The following is a 17674-nucleotide window of genomic DNA, read 5'->3' on the forward strand; positions in this document are numbered from 1 at the left end:
CTGCTGCATAGGGTGGGCACAGTGGCAGCTGCACTGCAAAACACACACAGAGTGGGACATCCATCACAAGTTGTAGATATAACCATATTCATTTCTTATTCATTAGAGCACTGTGGGAATCCCTGAGGTACAGGAGGGCTACATAGTTAACTGCACATGCTGTCATACTTGATAAAAAAAGAAGGCATGAAAGATGTCAACGCTAAATTTTACTGCTTCAGTTGATGAAACTACACAGTCAAACCCTTTAACATCAGGCAGTGCCAGTATCTTCACTCTCATGTGCATTAAGGTCACATCATTGATAATACTATCACTATTTCTCTCAAGTCTTTAATCTCAGGGCAATGCGTCTTATCACTTCAATATCACACACATTACTTATGAAGCTCCCTGATCTGCTCTGCCTCCACATCAAAGTAACAAAGAAAACCTCTGAGAGCCAACTGTATTAATGTCCAGTCAGGCTCTTGGCTCTAATGGACTGGCGGGAAGGGAGAAAGAGGCTGAACATCCCAGCTGAGCTTACAGTGGACAGGCCAGCTGGTCCCAGGCCAACCCGCGCTCTCTTATGGTCTCTAAAGTGTGGCATACTGACAGTGCCAGACAGCCGGACAAACAGAGAATCGGTCAGTCAGACATGCATGCTGACAGATTGACAGGCAGGCAGGCAGATGGCCAGAGGGACAGAGAGCTAAATGCCCCGTGTTTGACTGAAACGGGCTGGCGGTGGAAAATAAGAAGAGGAAAATCACTCACAATCACCCAAAATGTTATAACTATATACAAACACAAGGGCCAAAACAGCCAAACCATTGATATGAAACACTTTCGATGTACCATAGGTCAGTGGTATTCCAAAATTTCATGTTAAGGACCTCCCAATAGACCCACTTGAGACCACAGACCACCCATTTCATATCATTTTTGCCAGGAGCCCATATGGATTTGATGAACTGTTTAGAACTGATATGTGGATTTAGTACTGAATTGCAAAAAACTATGAATAGAAATGTTGCTGAAAGTGAAGTGTATAAGGGCCATTTGTACACATTTTAGTTTCTAGACAATTAAATTAGAATGAGATTAAACTCTAATTACAAATGTTATATTTATGACCCAAACTGCTGATTTGTAGCTGTCAAGAAACTCAGTGGTGCGCGGCAAAAATTTGGCAAAAGCTACTTGGCTGGATGTCATCAGTCTTGTTGTTTAGTATGCCAAAAGAAACTGATGAAGGATTGATGAAGATGCTCCCCCCCTCCTCCTCCTCCTCCTCCTCCTCCTTCCCTTCCTGTAAATTGCCCTGCCTGACTGCCGCCTCGCCTTCCATCTGCCTTTTGGCTCTGAAGTCGTAGACTGTGACTACGGCTTCCTGTCAGCTGACTCCTGCACAAGAACAAACTACTGTACAACTGCAGTGTATAAACACACACGCAATCAGGTCATGCACAGTCAATCATACAAATGCATTTACACATAAAAACACATCGACCCAGACATACACGCCTGCTCATATATAACAGAAACTACAGCCATACGTGACTTGTCAGGGTCAGTCGGGGCCATTACTGTCCTACAACTAAAGCTAATCCACACTTGCCTCACTGACCCTGGCCATTAACCCTCCATTTGTAATGCTGACCTTTCACTCCACCAATAGATCTGGGGGGGGAGGGAGGGTGATTTGCGATGACACATCTTTGTTGTGGTTTCAAAAGGAATGCGATGCACACACGCTCTGCTCTTTAAAGCATCATGAAGCACGCAAAGGGTTCGAGCTAATGGACTTCAAACGACCCCGGAGAGGGAGAGGGAGAGGCGGTCAGGAGCCTTAAAGAAGTGGAGGGGAATCAGCACGGCAGTAACGCAAACAAGCTCTGTTTTATGTCAGTGGATCCATCTGCATGGCAAACGCCCCAAAACCCAAGTATTTAACAATGAAAATATTGCCTCTTGTTAGTCAGGGCGAGGTTTTCTGGAACCTGATCCATGGGTGCATGTAGACAGGATGCTCGGAAAATCCTAATCTCCATGTTAACCAGTCAATATTCAGTGTTAAAAAATAATGTTTTTCCTTGAAACAAATGGAAAAAAACCTGCCAGTTGGCATGTGTTTCCACTGCAGTTTCCGGAATTTGTCTGGAAACGAGTATGTTGAAACAGGGCAGAATGAGGCACATCAGCCCACCAGTATCAAGAAAATGACACATTGGAAACAAGTGGGATTATCTCATCCCACTGGCAGGCCTTTTTCACTTGTTTTAAGAAAAACAAGACTGAATATGAGACTAAATGGCCTGTTAAGATGGAGATTCATTTGCGGTGTGACTACCAAGCACTCTTGAAAACAGAAAATGTTACGGCCCTTCAGCTATCTGCCATGTCACTCGTTGAAAAGAACTTATTTGTCGATGTATGCGATGACATGAGCCATTCACCTGTAAACCGGTTCAGGAGGCCAGAATCAGTGTCTCTGAGATGTGATGCAGTTCTGGCTGACAGGTACTGATGGTTACATTGTGAGCCCACACACACCAGAAGCACAGTGACAGAGACAGATTCAGTCATGTGCAAGACGCACTCCATGTGGAATAATTTCAAACACAGACCAGCCTGACCCTTGGTATTGTACTAAGGAGGATAAAGGGCCCCAGTGAGGCTTAAATGCCAGTCCATGTTAGCATTTCAAGATGGGATGATATCATTGTGCTGGTCTCCATAGACGTGGCTTACTCTGTGTGGAGCATATGGGGACAGTCTGGGGAACAGGCCGACTTACCATGTGGTAGTTGACGATTTCCTGGAGGCTTTCCCCGCACTTTTCCAGGCACTCCTGCAAAGAAAATAACACACAATAGTTTCAGCATATTGTATTCCAGGGCCCTTTAACTAGATAATACCGTGAGATAAAGAACTATTCTTGTAACTGCTTCTGTAATTACACCTGAGGATAAAGAAAGTAAATAAAAGCTATGATGAATGGGTCTGAGGGCTGATTTTATTTGACTTCAAGAAATGAAGTTAAAGCTGGTTAATGTGGCCGAGGTGTATTTTTATACTCCGGAGGGCTTTTCCCTTAAATTTTGTACGGGAAACGGGGACTATAATTGCAGATCTGATTCAGATTTTTTTTTTTTTTTTTTTACAATGGAAACTACAAATGTGAACAAGACTTTAACAAGCACCTTAGAATTAGTCATATGGTTGAAGCCAAGAAGGCTTTTAATAGTACTTAATGTCAGCGGCAATGAGTCTACTCCTGATGGCCAACTTTGGGGAAAAAAAAAAAAAAAATGCAGATATGCTGGTGCTGAGTAACTTTCCGGGCCTGATCTGATCCTCAGTTACTAATCCACTGGTAATCAGGTTTACTCTCTCTCTCTCTCTCTCTCTCTCTCTCTCTCTCACACACACACACACACACACACACACACACACACACACACACACACACACACACACACACACACACACACACACACACACACACAGAATTCTGAGGTTAACAGTCAGAGATCAGGAAAGCACCCTTCTGCAGAAATGAATCAAAGGGTAATTCTGCATGTTACTGTATTAATCCCTTCTGCTAAAACAACAAAGAAACCTGTAATAATCTAAAACATTACAAACAGAGGCTTAATAAATTGAATTGGACACATTCCCAACTCATCAGCGCCTCACCGAGATCATCTCATCCTTCTTGCACTGCTGGGACAGATCCCGGATCCCATTGACAAAGAGCTTGTTGGCGCTGACATACGCCTTCCCTGCTTCGATCATCCCACTGCATAGCTTCACCAGCTGGGGAGGAGAGAGAAGACACATGAAAGCACAATGTGAGCTGAATCCATAAAATCATATAAGACAGAGCGGGGCGAGACAGAAACCTCATCGGCGAGGCGCGCCATGTGACTCTCTCTGACGTAAGAAGCCATGCTTGAAGACAGCAGACGGTTGGGTTCTACAGAACATCACACGCTCAACCACAAGCCTCAAAAATTTCCCTGCTTTCAGCACATGCTAAACATTACCACACATGGACACGGACGTGTGTCGTACAGTTGCATGTTTGTTTTCGAAGGCTTCAATTATCACCTGTGGTAACAGACAGTAGTGGGTACATTCTCAGGTGGGGTCCATATGTTGCCCTGCTACATCAGCATGTGTCCAAGACACATGCAAACGCTACGCTTCATGCGATCTGAATTGAAAACAGACACTGGACTTATATCTCTACCACGGTATGTAATATGCTGCTAGTGAACATATCACAATGTAGTTTCCCTTGTTGTGAAGGTCAACTTCTGTCAGCCAAATCTGTATTGCCTGCCATGAATGCTGTTTTGTTAATAACCATTGTTTTGCTTCTGCTTTCATGAGAGGAAACTGTACTTCTTCTTCTTCTTCACTCCCCTGTGTACTCTAGCCAGGCTCTCTGTTCTGCAAAGCCCTCCTCTACAGCAAAGTCCTATTTCCTCCCAGCTGCTAACCAGACTTTGGATCAAGCTATTCTGCCCAACAGTCTAATCCCAAGAAGGAGCCCCATAGGCTTGGGAAAATGTTGAGAACAAGCTGGCAAAGCACTGGCAGTGCTGGGCATTGAGCGGGGAATCCCACCTGTTCACCCACATGGAGGAAAGGCGGGAAGATTGAGGATTAGAGGTTTGACAGTTGGGGCTGTGCTGCTGTACAATGTACTGAGTGTACTGTAACGACCATCTACATGTGTCCAAAGTTCACCCAAGTTAAAGTCACTGCAGACATAAAACAAATCCACGTGAGGTCTACAGATACTTTGCTCATGCCTAAGCCATTGGTTTTCAAGGTGGAGTCTGGGGACTGCCACGGGTTCTTTAGGGGGTTTCCAAGGGATCCTGAAGAATGGTTTAATTTCACTGTAAACCTCAAGAAACTTTTATCATACAAAAAAAGATGCATGAGTGATTATTTTAACATTATGTTTTTATCCCAGCATTCATGTCTTTTCAATGCGACTTGTGTGAAAAAAGTTGAAAATGCCCAGCCTAAGCTTAGAATATGATCACAGCACCCACAGCACCTTAGATGAACAACATAATAAGGTACAGACTTCGAATATCTTTAAAACTTACTAATGATGATTTTTGTTTCCTTAAAGAGATTAAAAGTGGTGAATAGGCGATAGGTAATACAGATCAGAGAAGCAAAGGAAATATACAGCATGCATCACAGACTTAGTAAGTTCCTTGTTCTGGCTTTTTCCCCTTACATAATCTAATTTTTGAGACCTCCGATTGGATTAGAATCCCTCACGTGGAGGACAGCAAGCAACCCCAAATCAATCCCAGAACAGTAGATATTGTGAAATCTAGATGCCATTGCTACAAAGATCATTCGAGTGACGGATGTGTCTTTGTCATCTCACATTATTGTACCTTGTGAGTTTTCTGCCTCTGAAGCATGAAACGCCACACAGCACATTGTGAAGGCAACAGAACAGATCTGCATGGTTTGCCTGGTTGCTGGTCACTGCTCATTGGCAGCCATGCTGCAGCAGAGTTTGCCAACACTGAGGACAGTAAAAGAAGAGCAGGCCGAGTGACTAATCCTGGCTCTCACTGACACGTACTGTAATTCAATGTCAAAAGGAACAGATGGACTTGTGACATGAGCATTACAGGCAGAGCATCTGGTTGCCTCATTATGGGGGTAACTGGATGCTTTGAAAGCCAGTGTAATGCATTCTAATGTTGTCAGTGAGTCTTGCCTACTGCCACGTCACATTTCAACAAACCTGAGCTGAAATGCTGAGCAACAGTGAGTGAAATTACACTGTCCAGATTAATGTGCATGCTGTCTGGAAGAAATCAGAGTATGTAGCAGCAAATAGTCACAGAAGCCTATGGGTACTTTGGATATTTTTCTGCATTTCTGCTTTTATTTGACAGTAGAGAGAGGTAGTGAGGAATAGCGGTGAAGAAAGAGGGGATAACATGCAGCAAATGGCCTGCAGTTGGATTCGAACCCAGGGTGCTGCATCAGGACTAGGTACCCAAAAATATCAAAGTCTTATAAGAGTTCCAAACAAGGGTTTAGGGATTAATCAAAGTCTGGAAAGCCTATTTCTGGGAGCTAATCTTACTGTGTAAATCACTGTTTGTAAACTGATCTCTTTACAAGGCTGTGTGGTACTTTAAAGTCACCATGAAGTGAAAAATACCCTTTGCAACGAGTTCATTCTCTATACTACAATATTTAACTATTTAACAATGAATGTCAAAGAATTTACTAATTTTCAACATTTTTACTCCAAAATCCCATTACTACTGCAGTTGGTGGTGATGTCATACTGAACCAGAAGGCATGAACAAAAATGTCAACCGATAAAAATGTGACATTTTTGAACAATTACACCCCGAACATCAGATAAAACTGTGGCTGACTGAGGTACATCAGAAACGGCTTGTGTTAAGATGATGCTACTTCCCATAAACACAAATGTAGTTCTCTAATGGCATGCCATACACTGACTGGCTTATACCTTAACATACAGTATGTTGGCACAAAAAACACCAGATTCACAAACAATTGTTAAAAAAAAAAAAAAAAAAAAAAACTTTCGTCTTAAAAATGATGTTCTTAAAAACAGTTCTTACACATCTTCGATTTCTTGTTCTGTTCTGTTATATAATAATACATGGTATTCTTGAAATGAAAGTCTTGAAACTGTTCTCTATTTTTTTCTGAACTTTTCTGAACTTTTCTTAACACTTCAACCCCTCTCAAAATCCCTACAGCAAAAAGACAAGTGTCTAATATACAATTAAACACATTTTAGAGAGTGAGGTTATAGTTCAAACTATTCACAGGTTTCCCATGTAACATTAAGATCAGTCTTATTTGGTGTAGACTGAAGCAGGCCTTTGTCTTAAATCTACTGAAAATTACCAAGAAAATTTTATAAAAATTGTATAATTACAGAAAATTTTATAATTACACTTTAGCAAAATAACAGCAACCAACATTTAAACATTTTCATCCACATACTTTCGTAAATCCTTAGTTAGATGGACTTAGTGATGAGGCACAATGGATTTTAATAAATCACATATTGTACTACCTGATAGTTATTTTAATAAATGAAAATTTAAATTTGGTCTAAGCTCAGTGGTAGTAAACCTAACGTCTATTAACCATCGTTAATTCAGGTGCTATACTGAGATGTTCATAAGTAGGAAAATTAATTAAATTTGCAAGAAATGAGACAGTTAAAAATATTGAGGAATTGCACTTAGCAGCCTTCTCATGAGAACCTCCTAAAATTTCTCCTTATGTTATTTTTTAATATCTATCATAACAATACATTTGCGAATCTGGTCCCACATCCTGAAAATGGCATGGTAGGGTCAGGTTCTACCACTGTGCTGAAAGACAATTTGCAGTGACAATTATATCAACATGTTGTAGAAAACCGTTTACACACCTAACAGGACATCCCAGACTGACAGGTAAGCAGAATAAAACAAAACAAAGCCAAAAAAACCAAGCAAGCAAAGCAGGAAAATCAAGAACATCCCACACACTGTCTACGCTTTCAGAATAAACTTTATTGCTAAGTTTCAGTCAGTGGGTCCTTGCTGCAATAAAGTTTCTTCTGCAGGTGTAGACAGTGTGTGGGTTCTTCTTGCAATTATATTAAAATGCAATGAATCAAGCTGACTTACCTTGTCTAGCTTTGCCTCAATCTCCACAACCTCTGTCTCCACCTCATCAATGTTTGCCCTGAAAAACAAAAACATGAGACCCTGGTTTATGCATTGACAGTAATACATTATGCATGACTGATAGCAGCTCCTCACCCCAAACAAGCTTTACCTATCTACAAGTCTTTTTTTAGTATGTGGAAATCATAGTCATTCTGCAATCTGGTTGCAATTTCCAGTGTCCTTCGAAAGCATGAGGATGGCTCATAAATCTGTGAGTGACAGATGGAGTTTGGTGGAGCCAAACCCCGACATGTTGAAGCAGCAACAGGCGAGAGCTTGGGTGTGCAGCCGAGGGAGTGTTAAGTGACTGAGACGCCGTCCCAGGAGCAGTTCAGCTCAATCAAAACAAAGTGACAGACAAAGTCTACCCGCAGAGAGAGAAACATGGCCGACTGCCCTATCCACCTACCCCGCCACCAACACCACCACAACCACCAACACCCCCGCCACACCCAACAGCATCTGGAGCCGGCACCTCGGGGAGAAATGTGATTTACTCTCGGCGATCGAGTGCTGGCTGACGTCTTCCTTAAAAAACACCCCTCCTTAGAGGCTGCAGCTATGAGGGCGGCCTCTTCCGACAGTCATCTGATGGCTCCATGTCAATACGAGTGGGTGGATGATGTACGGATCTCTGGTCAGAGGAGGAGATTTATCATCCCTCACCGCCTCGATATGTTATCTCTATCTGCTGCCCACCCCCACCCCCCATTCTGTGCTTCCCCCCACTCTGTGCGACCTCATGGCTTCACTGGAGTGTAAATATAATTTATATATTGCTTGTCATCGCTCCCTATACACATGCCTCCATATGAGCAGAGAGCTCTCTGCCTTTTTCTCACCACACTTAAGATGTGCTTTCCATTAGATAGAGAAGACATAATGTTGCAAATAATAGCGCTCTGTGATGAGAGTATCTGTGGCATATATCTGCCATAAGTGGCTGGCAGAATGTAAAAACTCCCTGCATCTCTTTCCCTCCCTCTCTCCCTCTCTCTCTCTCTCTTTCCCGTCATCGCCTGGCCTTGGGTGGATTAGCCCGCTTGGCTGGGCAGCAGCGGGCTCAGGGGACGGAGGATGGCACGTGCTCTGATATTACCCTCCACCCCCACAAGCGCTTACTCTCACCATCTCCTTTCAAATGAGCGGGAGGAAAATACACCAGAGGGGAAATGTCTGTCAGAAAGCTCAGACTCGTACAGAATGGAAACATCCATTACCTAAATAATCAATACCATACCACTCCACACATGTGGTGTAATGAATGTATGTTATTGTAACCTCAGCTGATCTCCTACTGAAAACTGTTCGGCTAACCACACCCAGGGATAATCTTGCAGCAGGCTGACTTACAGCATTTTCATAGCTGATGTCATTTTTGAAACAGGAGTTTTACTGTGTGATAATGCAGAGCTTAACAGTGCCCTGCTATTGAGGAGGCTTGCTGTCCTCACGCCTTTCAGCAACAGCAGCCAGACTCTGACTGCTCTTGAAATGTCTTTTTTTTTTTTTTTTTTTGCTCTAACGCGTCTATAGCACTGAGATAATCCAGCATGATTAGCAAATAGTGCAGGCCTCCATGTATTTTTAAACTTTCTGAGCCATGTAGATTGCATGGATGGTCTCTACCACCTGCAATGAAAGCGCAGTGTTACAAACACATTCACTGTATGAGAGCCATACAACCACACACTTAGCTGATGAATTAATGAATATAATGAATAATGAGTAAACTTTGCAAATAAGACGAAATACAGTGAACATTGACAATCTTAGTGTTTTTTCAAACCGAGCTGAAGCCAAAATTGCGATCCAAAACTGAAATACAAACCCGCTCTGATAAGAACACTGTTGAGTTCTGCAGGAAACCATGAGTATATGCAAATTTCTCACATGATCAAATTAAAAAAAAAAAAACAAAAAACAAAACAAAACCTGAATATCAGCCACAGGTATTTTCAGTTGAATAATACTGATATCGAATTCTGTGAGTCTTCAAAACCGATTACTGGTTAAACCCTAATAATTGCTTTAATAATCACAGGCTAGGCGCACTGGTACACCTCTTGAAAGGATTATGAATAGGGCTCAACCGCAGCTTTGGCCAGGCTTCTCCTCAGCGGCTCTGCTCCAGAAGTGAAGCTAACCCGGCCTGGCTGAGCGTGGTGAGAGCACATCGAGCTGTTAGCCTTCCAGATGTGTTTCCCTGGTGTATGGATGTTGGCTCGCGGGACAGCTGCTCCCATTGGACCCCCGGGCTCTAACCCCCACTGCCCCGTCTCACTGCGCACATGCCTCCCATAATGGATGCACACAGTGCCCAGGGCCCGTAGCCATGGCAACCAGCCCCTAAGTGGGCCGAAGAGGTCCCCGATGTGCTTGTGAGTTGACCCTTACAGAAGAGTAACTAACTACATAATAACACGAGTCACAAAAAGGCTACTGTGACCTGTGAATGATCAATGCATCATTAAAAACTCATCAAGAGATTTTATGGTCCTGAACAGCAGTAAACCTGTTTGTGGTTCACATCTCGCGGGGACATTATATACTGTGCATACAGTCATTAATGCTCGACTGTTCTAATAAAAAAAACTGAAACATCTCAATTCGCTGCACAGCACTGGTTTGGGCAGATGGAAGCTACTTGCAGCAGCTAGTTTACAGGATTAATCTGGGAGCGTTTATCTGACAGGGAACAGTGCAGTTAAGAAGCAGTGTAAAAAAAAAAAAAAAAAAAAAAACAACATAATAAACACTGAGATTGTGCTGAGCAAGCGAGCACTGCGGTGGTTTCTGGCCTGTTGACATGCTGACAGGGCGTCCAGGAGAACGGCTGAGGTGCTGGTTAGCGGAGCCAAAATCACAGAAGACCTGGGTTTCTCTTATTTCACAAGCCGCCTCACACCCTAAGCAGATTCACATGCCGCTTGACTGCGTTCTTCCGAGAGATCAGATTCAGAGACAGGAGCTATTTTGCCCTGTGAGAAGACATTTTTAGTGTCTAATTTTCCTGGGTGAAATGTGTGCTAATTTTGTTTTACACTGGCAAAATACGATCTTTAAACGCTTTGAAACCATGTGACGTTGCCTCGAATACAGAGTTCACATTTCCATCGCTGGTTACTGAGCGTGGCTTGGCTGCTGTCTATGAACTGGACGGCTGAGAGGGATGCAGCTGAGCACAGATGCCCCAGAGGGTTGTGTTTGGGAGGGCAAACCCGGGCAGAGCAGCCTGGTGGCCTGTATGAGTAATGAGCAGGTGTGAGGCTGAGGAGCGAGCCAATGCTGGGTCCAGGTACTGACCCCGAAAATACAGCCGTGGTTCCCAAACCCTGTGCCAGCTGGGGCACACCAACTAAACCCTACAGAGGGAGGGAAGCCCTCTAGAGGGGAACGAATCAGCCAATGAGCGATGCGGCGGCGTCAGTGTGCCAGCATACAAATGAGAACAGCTGTAGAGCAGCCTGTTTGCTAGCTTCAAGTGATCCTCAGTAATCAGCAGACTGTTTGATATCAATCCACTGTTTGCTCTTTCTCACACTATTCAATATCTTTAATCTCGGCTAAATTTAACACCCTGCATGGAGGGATTAATCAGTGGGGAGAATGGGCTGCCTGGGAGGCCGGAGATGGGACGGGGTGGGAGCTGGGATGCAGGAAGGGGAACAGAGGGGTTTGCGATGAGACGACCCCATCTGCCTGAGGGCTCCATTGTGACATTGCGACTTCCTGTCTGAAGAGATGACAGCAGTTTCTCATATTGATTGCTTTAGTGCCCTAATTGAGGCCGGATTGCAAGGCTGAATGGGTGAGTGGAAAAGGGGTGGGATCCCTAAGAATATTCCCTTCGGCTTCGCTGAACAGCAGCCCTGCTCGGGTTATTCTTAGCTGCGTGGCTCCTAATGCCCCCACCCTGCCAAGCTCGCCTCCCTCTCCTTGTCCTACTCCTCCTCCTCCTCCTCCCGCGCTGTGGACAGACCACTATATGAGCTAATGCAGGGTCAGGCAGGTGCCCCCAGCTATGCAATGCCAAGCACTTACCAAAATAAAAAAAATCCAACCCAGCCCATTTTGAAAGCATAAAGCCAGCTAGTCACTAAAAAAAAAAAAAAAAAAAAAATCCTACTTCTCCACTAAATGATCCACAATATAAATGCCTCATCTGTCCTCCAAACAAAAGTTTTGCACTTATCAAGTAGACGTCACTTTTTTTCATTATCCTAATAACTTAATAATAAGAATTACCCTGGCCCATAATCTGTGGTAACCCGACCCTAATGCTTTTAGGGTGCAGAGTGAGTTCAAATGTCTCCGGTAATACCCTTCCCAACATGCCTTCAAAACCCAGGCTATTGTTTCATAAGCCCAGGCTTTTACTTCCACTTGAAAGCTTAGATGTGTTCCTCATACTTAAATGGGTCTGCTGCTGCTTTCTGTTCTGAGAGAGCCCAGCCCCACTATAAACAGCGCTCACATTACTGCACCAGACGAGGAGAGTGTGCCGCTGTTGCTGCATTAACCTCAGACATTCTTCAACACACGCATCTGCACTAATGGCTTCACAGAACTGACATGTCTGCTGCAGCAATAATTACTCATTTATGCTTCAATTACAACATGCCGCGGGCTGGGGCATTAAGCCGTCGGCGGATGGATAGATTTAGTTACATGTGCTGTATGTGTAGGGTCCACCACAGGGTTAAAAAAGTCGATGTCTCAGGTGCTCACGTCAACAGCGTCAGGATATATTAGGGCAACAGAGCTCTTCTACAAGTGAGGGGGTTTCGACCTCCCCATCCCCCCTCTGATCTCCTACTGTGCCAAATACTTGTGTGTAGCCAACAGCTGAGTGGCAACCATTCACCAAACCCTGTTTCCAAGGCAATAGCCATCTACGCTCGCAGACAGACTCCCCACCCGGCCCACCCACCCATTCAGCAGATTGAATGCAGAGATCCACAGGACCACCAACACACCATACTATTTTTTCTCGGGGGCCCTGCGCGTCTGATCCCAGGCATGTCGATGAAGCCACAGTCTGGTTCAGAGTTGAGGAGAGGTACAGGACCTACTAACCTCTGGGGTCTTTCACCAACAGAGGACAAATGTTCTATTGGTAATCAGTATATTCAGTTAAGTAGGAAATTAACCGCGGAGAATAGGGTTGCATCGGCGCCACTTTTTCAATATCGATACTGACACAAGTACAATACGATCTTTCACTGTGCAGTGCAGGCTTGGACCAACAGTTGGGGTACACAGGATAAAATGATTGGCATAAAATTATTCTTTTTCCTACCACTTGAGAAATATGGGCTGATGCTTACCTAACAGACAAAATCAAGATATTACTTTTACTCCTGACATGTTACTGATTTTGAGATATCCGTCTTGTGTAAAACCTCTGTCAGTGATAATGCCTTGTATAGCGACAGTGTCACACTTTTTTTTGGACTGTCCAATGTTGATGTTCAGCTTCATATCAACTTTATATCAGTTTAACAATTGAGTCAGTGTAGATATTTGGTATCAACCCGTCCGATGTAAATACTCAGCTGAGTATCAATCATTTTGGGGGGTGCACCGATTGAATGGCCTGAGAACTGAACTGGCTGATTTTAAGTCAGATCGGCTCAGATCGATGTCTGACTATGAAGCTGAGTGTTTTGGCCGATCTCAGGCACCAGTTTTGCCAGATAGGTACGGTGGCTGAGGCTCAAGAGTTGAAAAAACTGTGGGTTGGAAGCCATTTGAATTTGAATGTTGAACAGTGTTAACAGTGTTTTAACAGTTTAACATTTCAAACAGCATGACACAGTGTTTAAACGGTGTTGCTGGATTGGGGGAAAACCACCAGCCACACCAACCTGGCAACACTGGACCAAGTGTCGCACTGGGCTGACTGGCTCTGACTGGTGCAAACATGTCTGCTGTGTGGGATTTCTACAAACTGTGGGAAGAAGAATCAAAGTTCAATGTTAGCTATTTCTTTATTGTTTTCCCCATTTGGCCAAGTTGTTATCTGTTTATTGTTTTATATGCAAACCAATAAGTTGCTCATTTAAGAACAGGTACAAACACTTTTATGTGTATGCTGTAAAAGAAAACTGGAATCGACTGGGATCAGTATCAGCATGTCGGGCTTAAAGAAAATCCACAATCAGAATCAGCCAAGAAAAAATGGAATCAGTACATTCCAAATAATATTAGTTGACTTCAGATTGAGTTTAGTTTGATATGATGATACTGTTGAATATGAGCACTGAACAGTCCAAATTAAAGGTTATTCTATGTTAGTCCTCTATCAGCATTGATAACAGTATCTGTATCTCTGCATCGCTTGAAAAAAAAAAAACAGAACTGGTGAATTTTTGTCATCTTCGGGAAAGAAACAGATACATCATTCACTCAATAAAACAAAAAATTAAAATCAGCCTGACTTCATTCATTAATGAATACTACAGCATGTGCCCGACGCTGTGCCATCTGAAAACTGCCAAGATGAATGTCAAACCACACACTCCCCAGAGGGCTCCCGGTCGAGCAGTGACTAAAGTGACAATGAGAGGCCTAACAGCTACAGCACCTGACCCGACTGACCCCTCAGTGTCAGGCCAAGAAACTGGGTCTTTCTCAGCAAAAGGGGCATATGTCTACTCTCACAGCAAAGGGAGGCCTCACAAATTACCAAGAAGGACAGAGGCAGCGGCCAAGGACGGGCTCTGCGGGTAAAGTGGCTGTTGGAAAGGACATCTCTGTCTGCATGAAAACTAATAAAAGGAAAAACAGAACCACACATATATGAAACTCAGACAGTTAATTTGAAAAGGCACCATAAATGAAGCAGGAAGCAGTGGACGAATGTACTCTATTAGGCTAATTGTACGCAGTTGATGGAATTTTGTTGTCACATGCAACATGAGGTCTCTGAACTGCAAATTAGACCGGACAGGGCGTGTCAAAATACATGTGCATGCACACTTTATACTTTCAATGATAATTTTCCCGACATTTCAATGAGTTTCAGTCAAGCAGTTCACTCATTCATTCAAATTACCTCCATTCTAAGGATTTCGAAAACCAGAATATTTGTGGATTCTGTTTTTGAATTCTTCAATAGCATTTTGTGTATTTTTGCTGAATTGTTTGATCTTTTTATTATGCATCAGGAACAGAACTGATATTTGCACTGGCAAAAATATTGCGACCATCTGTGCAATTCCATCATGGGGTTTGGATACAATCAGCGCGGGGCGGTCATCTATCATCCTTTCCTCACTCTGTCTGTCCGCCGTCTCAGAGGGAGGGGACAGGCGGGCCATCAGAGCTGTTGTGCTGGTTGTGCCAAGAGTACCCATCATGCTTTGTGCGACCTAACGCTGCCCGGCAGATGCCTGTGCAGTATTTGGCCCACCTTGTCTCACAGGCAGACTGAAATCAGCAAGGAGTCAGTCTAACAAAACCTGAACGCGTGAGTTTGACTTTGTGAAAACATACACTGCTCTATCTTCCTGCACAGAATTCCCAAAAGCACAAGCTGGGATGGGATTTCACAGGCTTATTTGCATGTGGAGCCCAGCTGAGCTCATCAAATACAAACACACGCACACATACACACACACACACACAGCCATCAGGCCGTTGCAGGACGTCTCACATCCAGAGTGTCTGGACTGGTGAAAGAAAAGGAGGGAGAGAGAGGGGAAAAGGCGGGAGAGAGGGAAAAGGAGGGGAGCTTGTTTCTGGCTGACAATACATATTCCTCTCAGGGCTGCACACCGACCTCTCCAAAATCAACACTTCTGATACATTTTTTTTTTTTTTTTTTTTTAACTGAAGGAGATATCTCGTTTGGCAGGGGATCGAGCATTCCACCTCAGATGACCAGTCTGCCTGCTGCGGCTGAACTTTTGCCCGTCTGCTTTCTGCACCTCCTCCTCCATCGCTGCCACACCCCTGCCAGCTCTCCCTGTAAGACCCTCACAGGCTCTGTGGTGCCGCGCTGTACGCCACAGACCGCAGCACATAAATCAGCGGGGCATGAGCAGCCTCAGGGCTTGACGTGTATTGCTCTTGTTTTCAGAAAGGAGCCCAAAGTGCTAAAACGCCAAGTTAAAAATGGTCAAAAACACAGTGGTGTAAAAAACAAGAGCCACCCACTGAATTTAAAAAAAGTAATATTTGACAACATTACGACCTTTAGTCGTTAAATAAAAAACAAGGGCTTGACCGATTTTGGTTTTTGAACACTGATACACTATTTTTAGGCTATTTTTTGCCAACATTAAATATTTAGAATCTTAATATTTGATCATTTTCATGCCAAAAATTGCAGGTTTTGAGTGTTTCACCCAGACTTTAATTCTTGGCGGTATGGAAAAACCTCTTGAAAGAGAAGTTAGACCACTATGGGAATCTTAAACTCTCCACTAAAACCCAAACGAATGAAATTGTCTTAGGTACATTAACAGCAGCATTTCAAGGCAGGGCAACAGGCCACTCGTATGCAGTGGTTGCAGAGACTCTGGAAAACATTTACTACCTATTTAATGAAGAATTAATTGAGAAAAGCGTATCTGAACAAAAGCTGAATAAATATAAATTGAACTGAAACTTTTATTGCAGGTTACAGACTGCTTTCATAGCTGTGCTCTATCTGCAGTGGACCACCTGATATCCTATACAAAGTATTTAATAAAAAGCCAATATTGGCCTGATACACTGGCAAAGCAATAATAGAGGAACCAATTATTTCTCTTCTCTATTCAACTGCATTTATACTATGCAGAATCTTTGTTAGAGATCATGAGGAAGAGCTTGTTAAGAGCTGCAGTGTATTTTTTTTTTTTTTTTTGTGGCATTATTTTGCATGATGGCGGATATTATTTTCTCTATGTCAGAATTGTCAGAAATGTTTGACCAGTCATTAAATAAACCTGTTGCTTCAGATTTTCATTCCAAAATGATACAGCCACCATTTGAAAACATGGTATCTACTCTTACTAATTTATAGTGGACATGAAAGTAAGGCTAAAATGTAAAACATTTAAGTCATTGCGCCTTAGTGTGCTATATATTTTAGAAGATAGAATCATCCGTCTTTTTAAATTCGTAGCCCCAGATTTCATGCGACAGTTTTCTGTCAAAATCCGGGTAGGATTCAAACATAACAAAGTTTCCTCTCTGCCGTTACAAAAGCTCCTGCTCCACAGTGTGGCTCTCAGACGGTTACTGTCTTGTTGGACCTTGAACAACATGTGTGCATATTTTCAGTCCCTCCCTTGGAGAGACACATTAGTTCTGGCACTGTCCACCAACCAACGGTTCACAGGCAGTAAAGCAGCCAGGCAGGCAGTCCCTGAGCAGAGGATAACATTCCCGTATAATCTGACCACATGAATCCCATCTTCTCAATGCGCCTATGAAGAGAGGAACAGAGACACATTCTTCAACAGAAACAACATTCAAATCAAACAAGACTCCCGTAGCCATGAGAACCTTATTCCTGCTCAGCCACTGCCAGGTTTGCTCGCCGATGCATCCAAGGAAAACTCCCAAGAACAAAACATCAGCTGGATCCAGATTTTCATTCAAACATGGCTTTTTGATTGCGCTCATTTTGACATCAATTTATGTGGTGCGAAAACCATCGAGTTAATGCAACAACAACAACAAAAAAGAGGCTCTAGAATGAAACAAGACTAAAAAATAAAAAATACCGATGATGCAATCCCTACAAAACCAATGTACCTCATTCAGAGCCTGAAATGAACTACGGGTAATAATGTTAATTGCTCTTTCACACACACACACACACACACACACACACACCTACACTTTGGCTGCCATGGCCTGAGTCCTAACCCTGCAGCAACCCTGCGAGAGTGACCTGACCCCTGGGGAGTGAGCAGCTGCCCCCGGCC

General features: G+C 43.4%; 1 protein-coding gene across 4 annotated transcripts in view; it reads right to left on the reverse strand.

Annotated features, from left to right (window-relative positions):
- Positions 1-17674, reverse strand: part of acap3a (ArfGAP with coiled-coil, ankyrin repeat and PH domains 3a) — a 56401-nt gene that overhangs the window by 24100 nt on the left and 14627 nt on the right. For all 4 annotated transcript variants that reach the window (XM_030055702.1, XM_030055703.1, XM_030055701.1 and 1 more), the window contains exons 2-4: positions 7707-7764; positions 3685-3804; positions 2783-2836 (exon numbers count right to left, since the gene is read on the reverse strand). In XM_030055702.1, coding sequence (XP_029911562.1) covers positions 2783-2836; positions 3685-3804; positions 7707-7764 — 232 coding nt within the window. The remainder of the gene's footprint in view (positions 1-2782; positions 2837-3684; positions 3805-7706; positions 7765-17674) is intronic.

This window comes from Myripristis murdjan, chromosome 7 (assembly GCF_902150065.1).
Source record: "Myripristis murdjan chromosome 7, fMyrMur1.1, whole genome shotgun sequence".
In the NCBI taxonomy this organism is placed as follows: domain Eukaryota; kingdom Metazoa; phylum Chordata; class Actinopteri; order Holocentriformes; family Holocentridae; genus Myripristis; species Myripristis murdjan.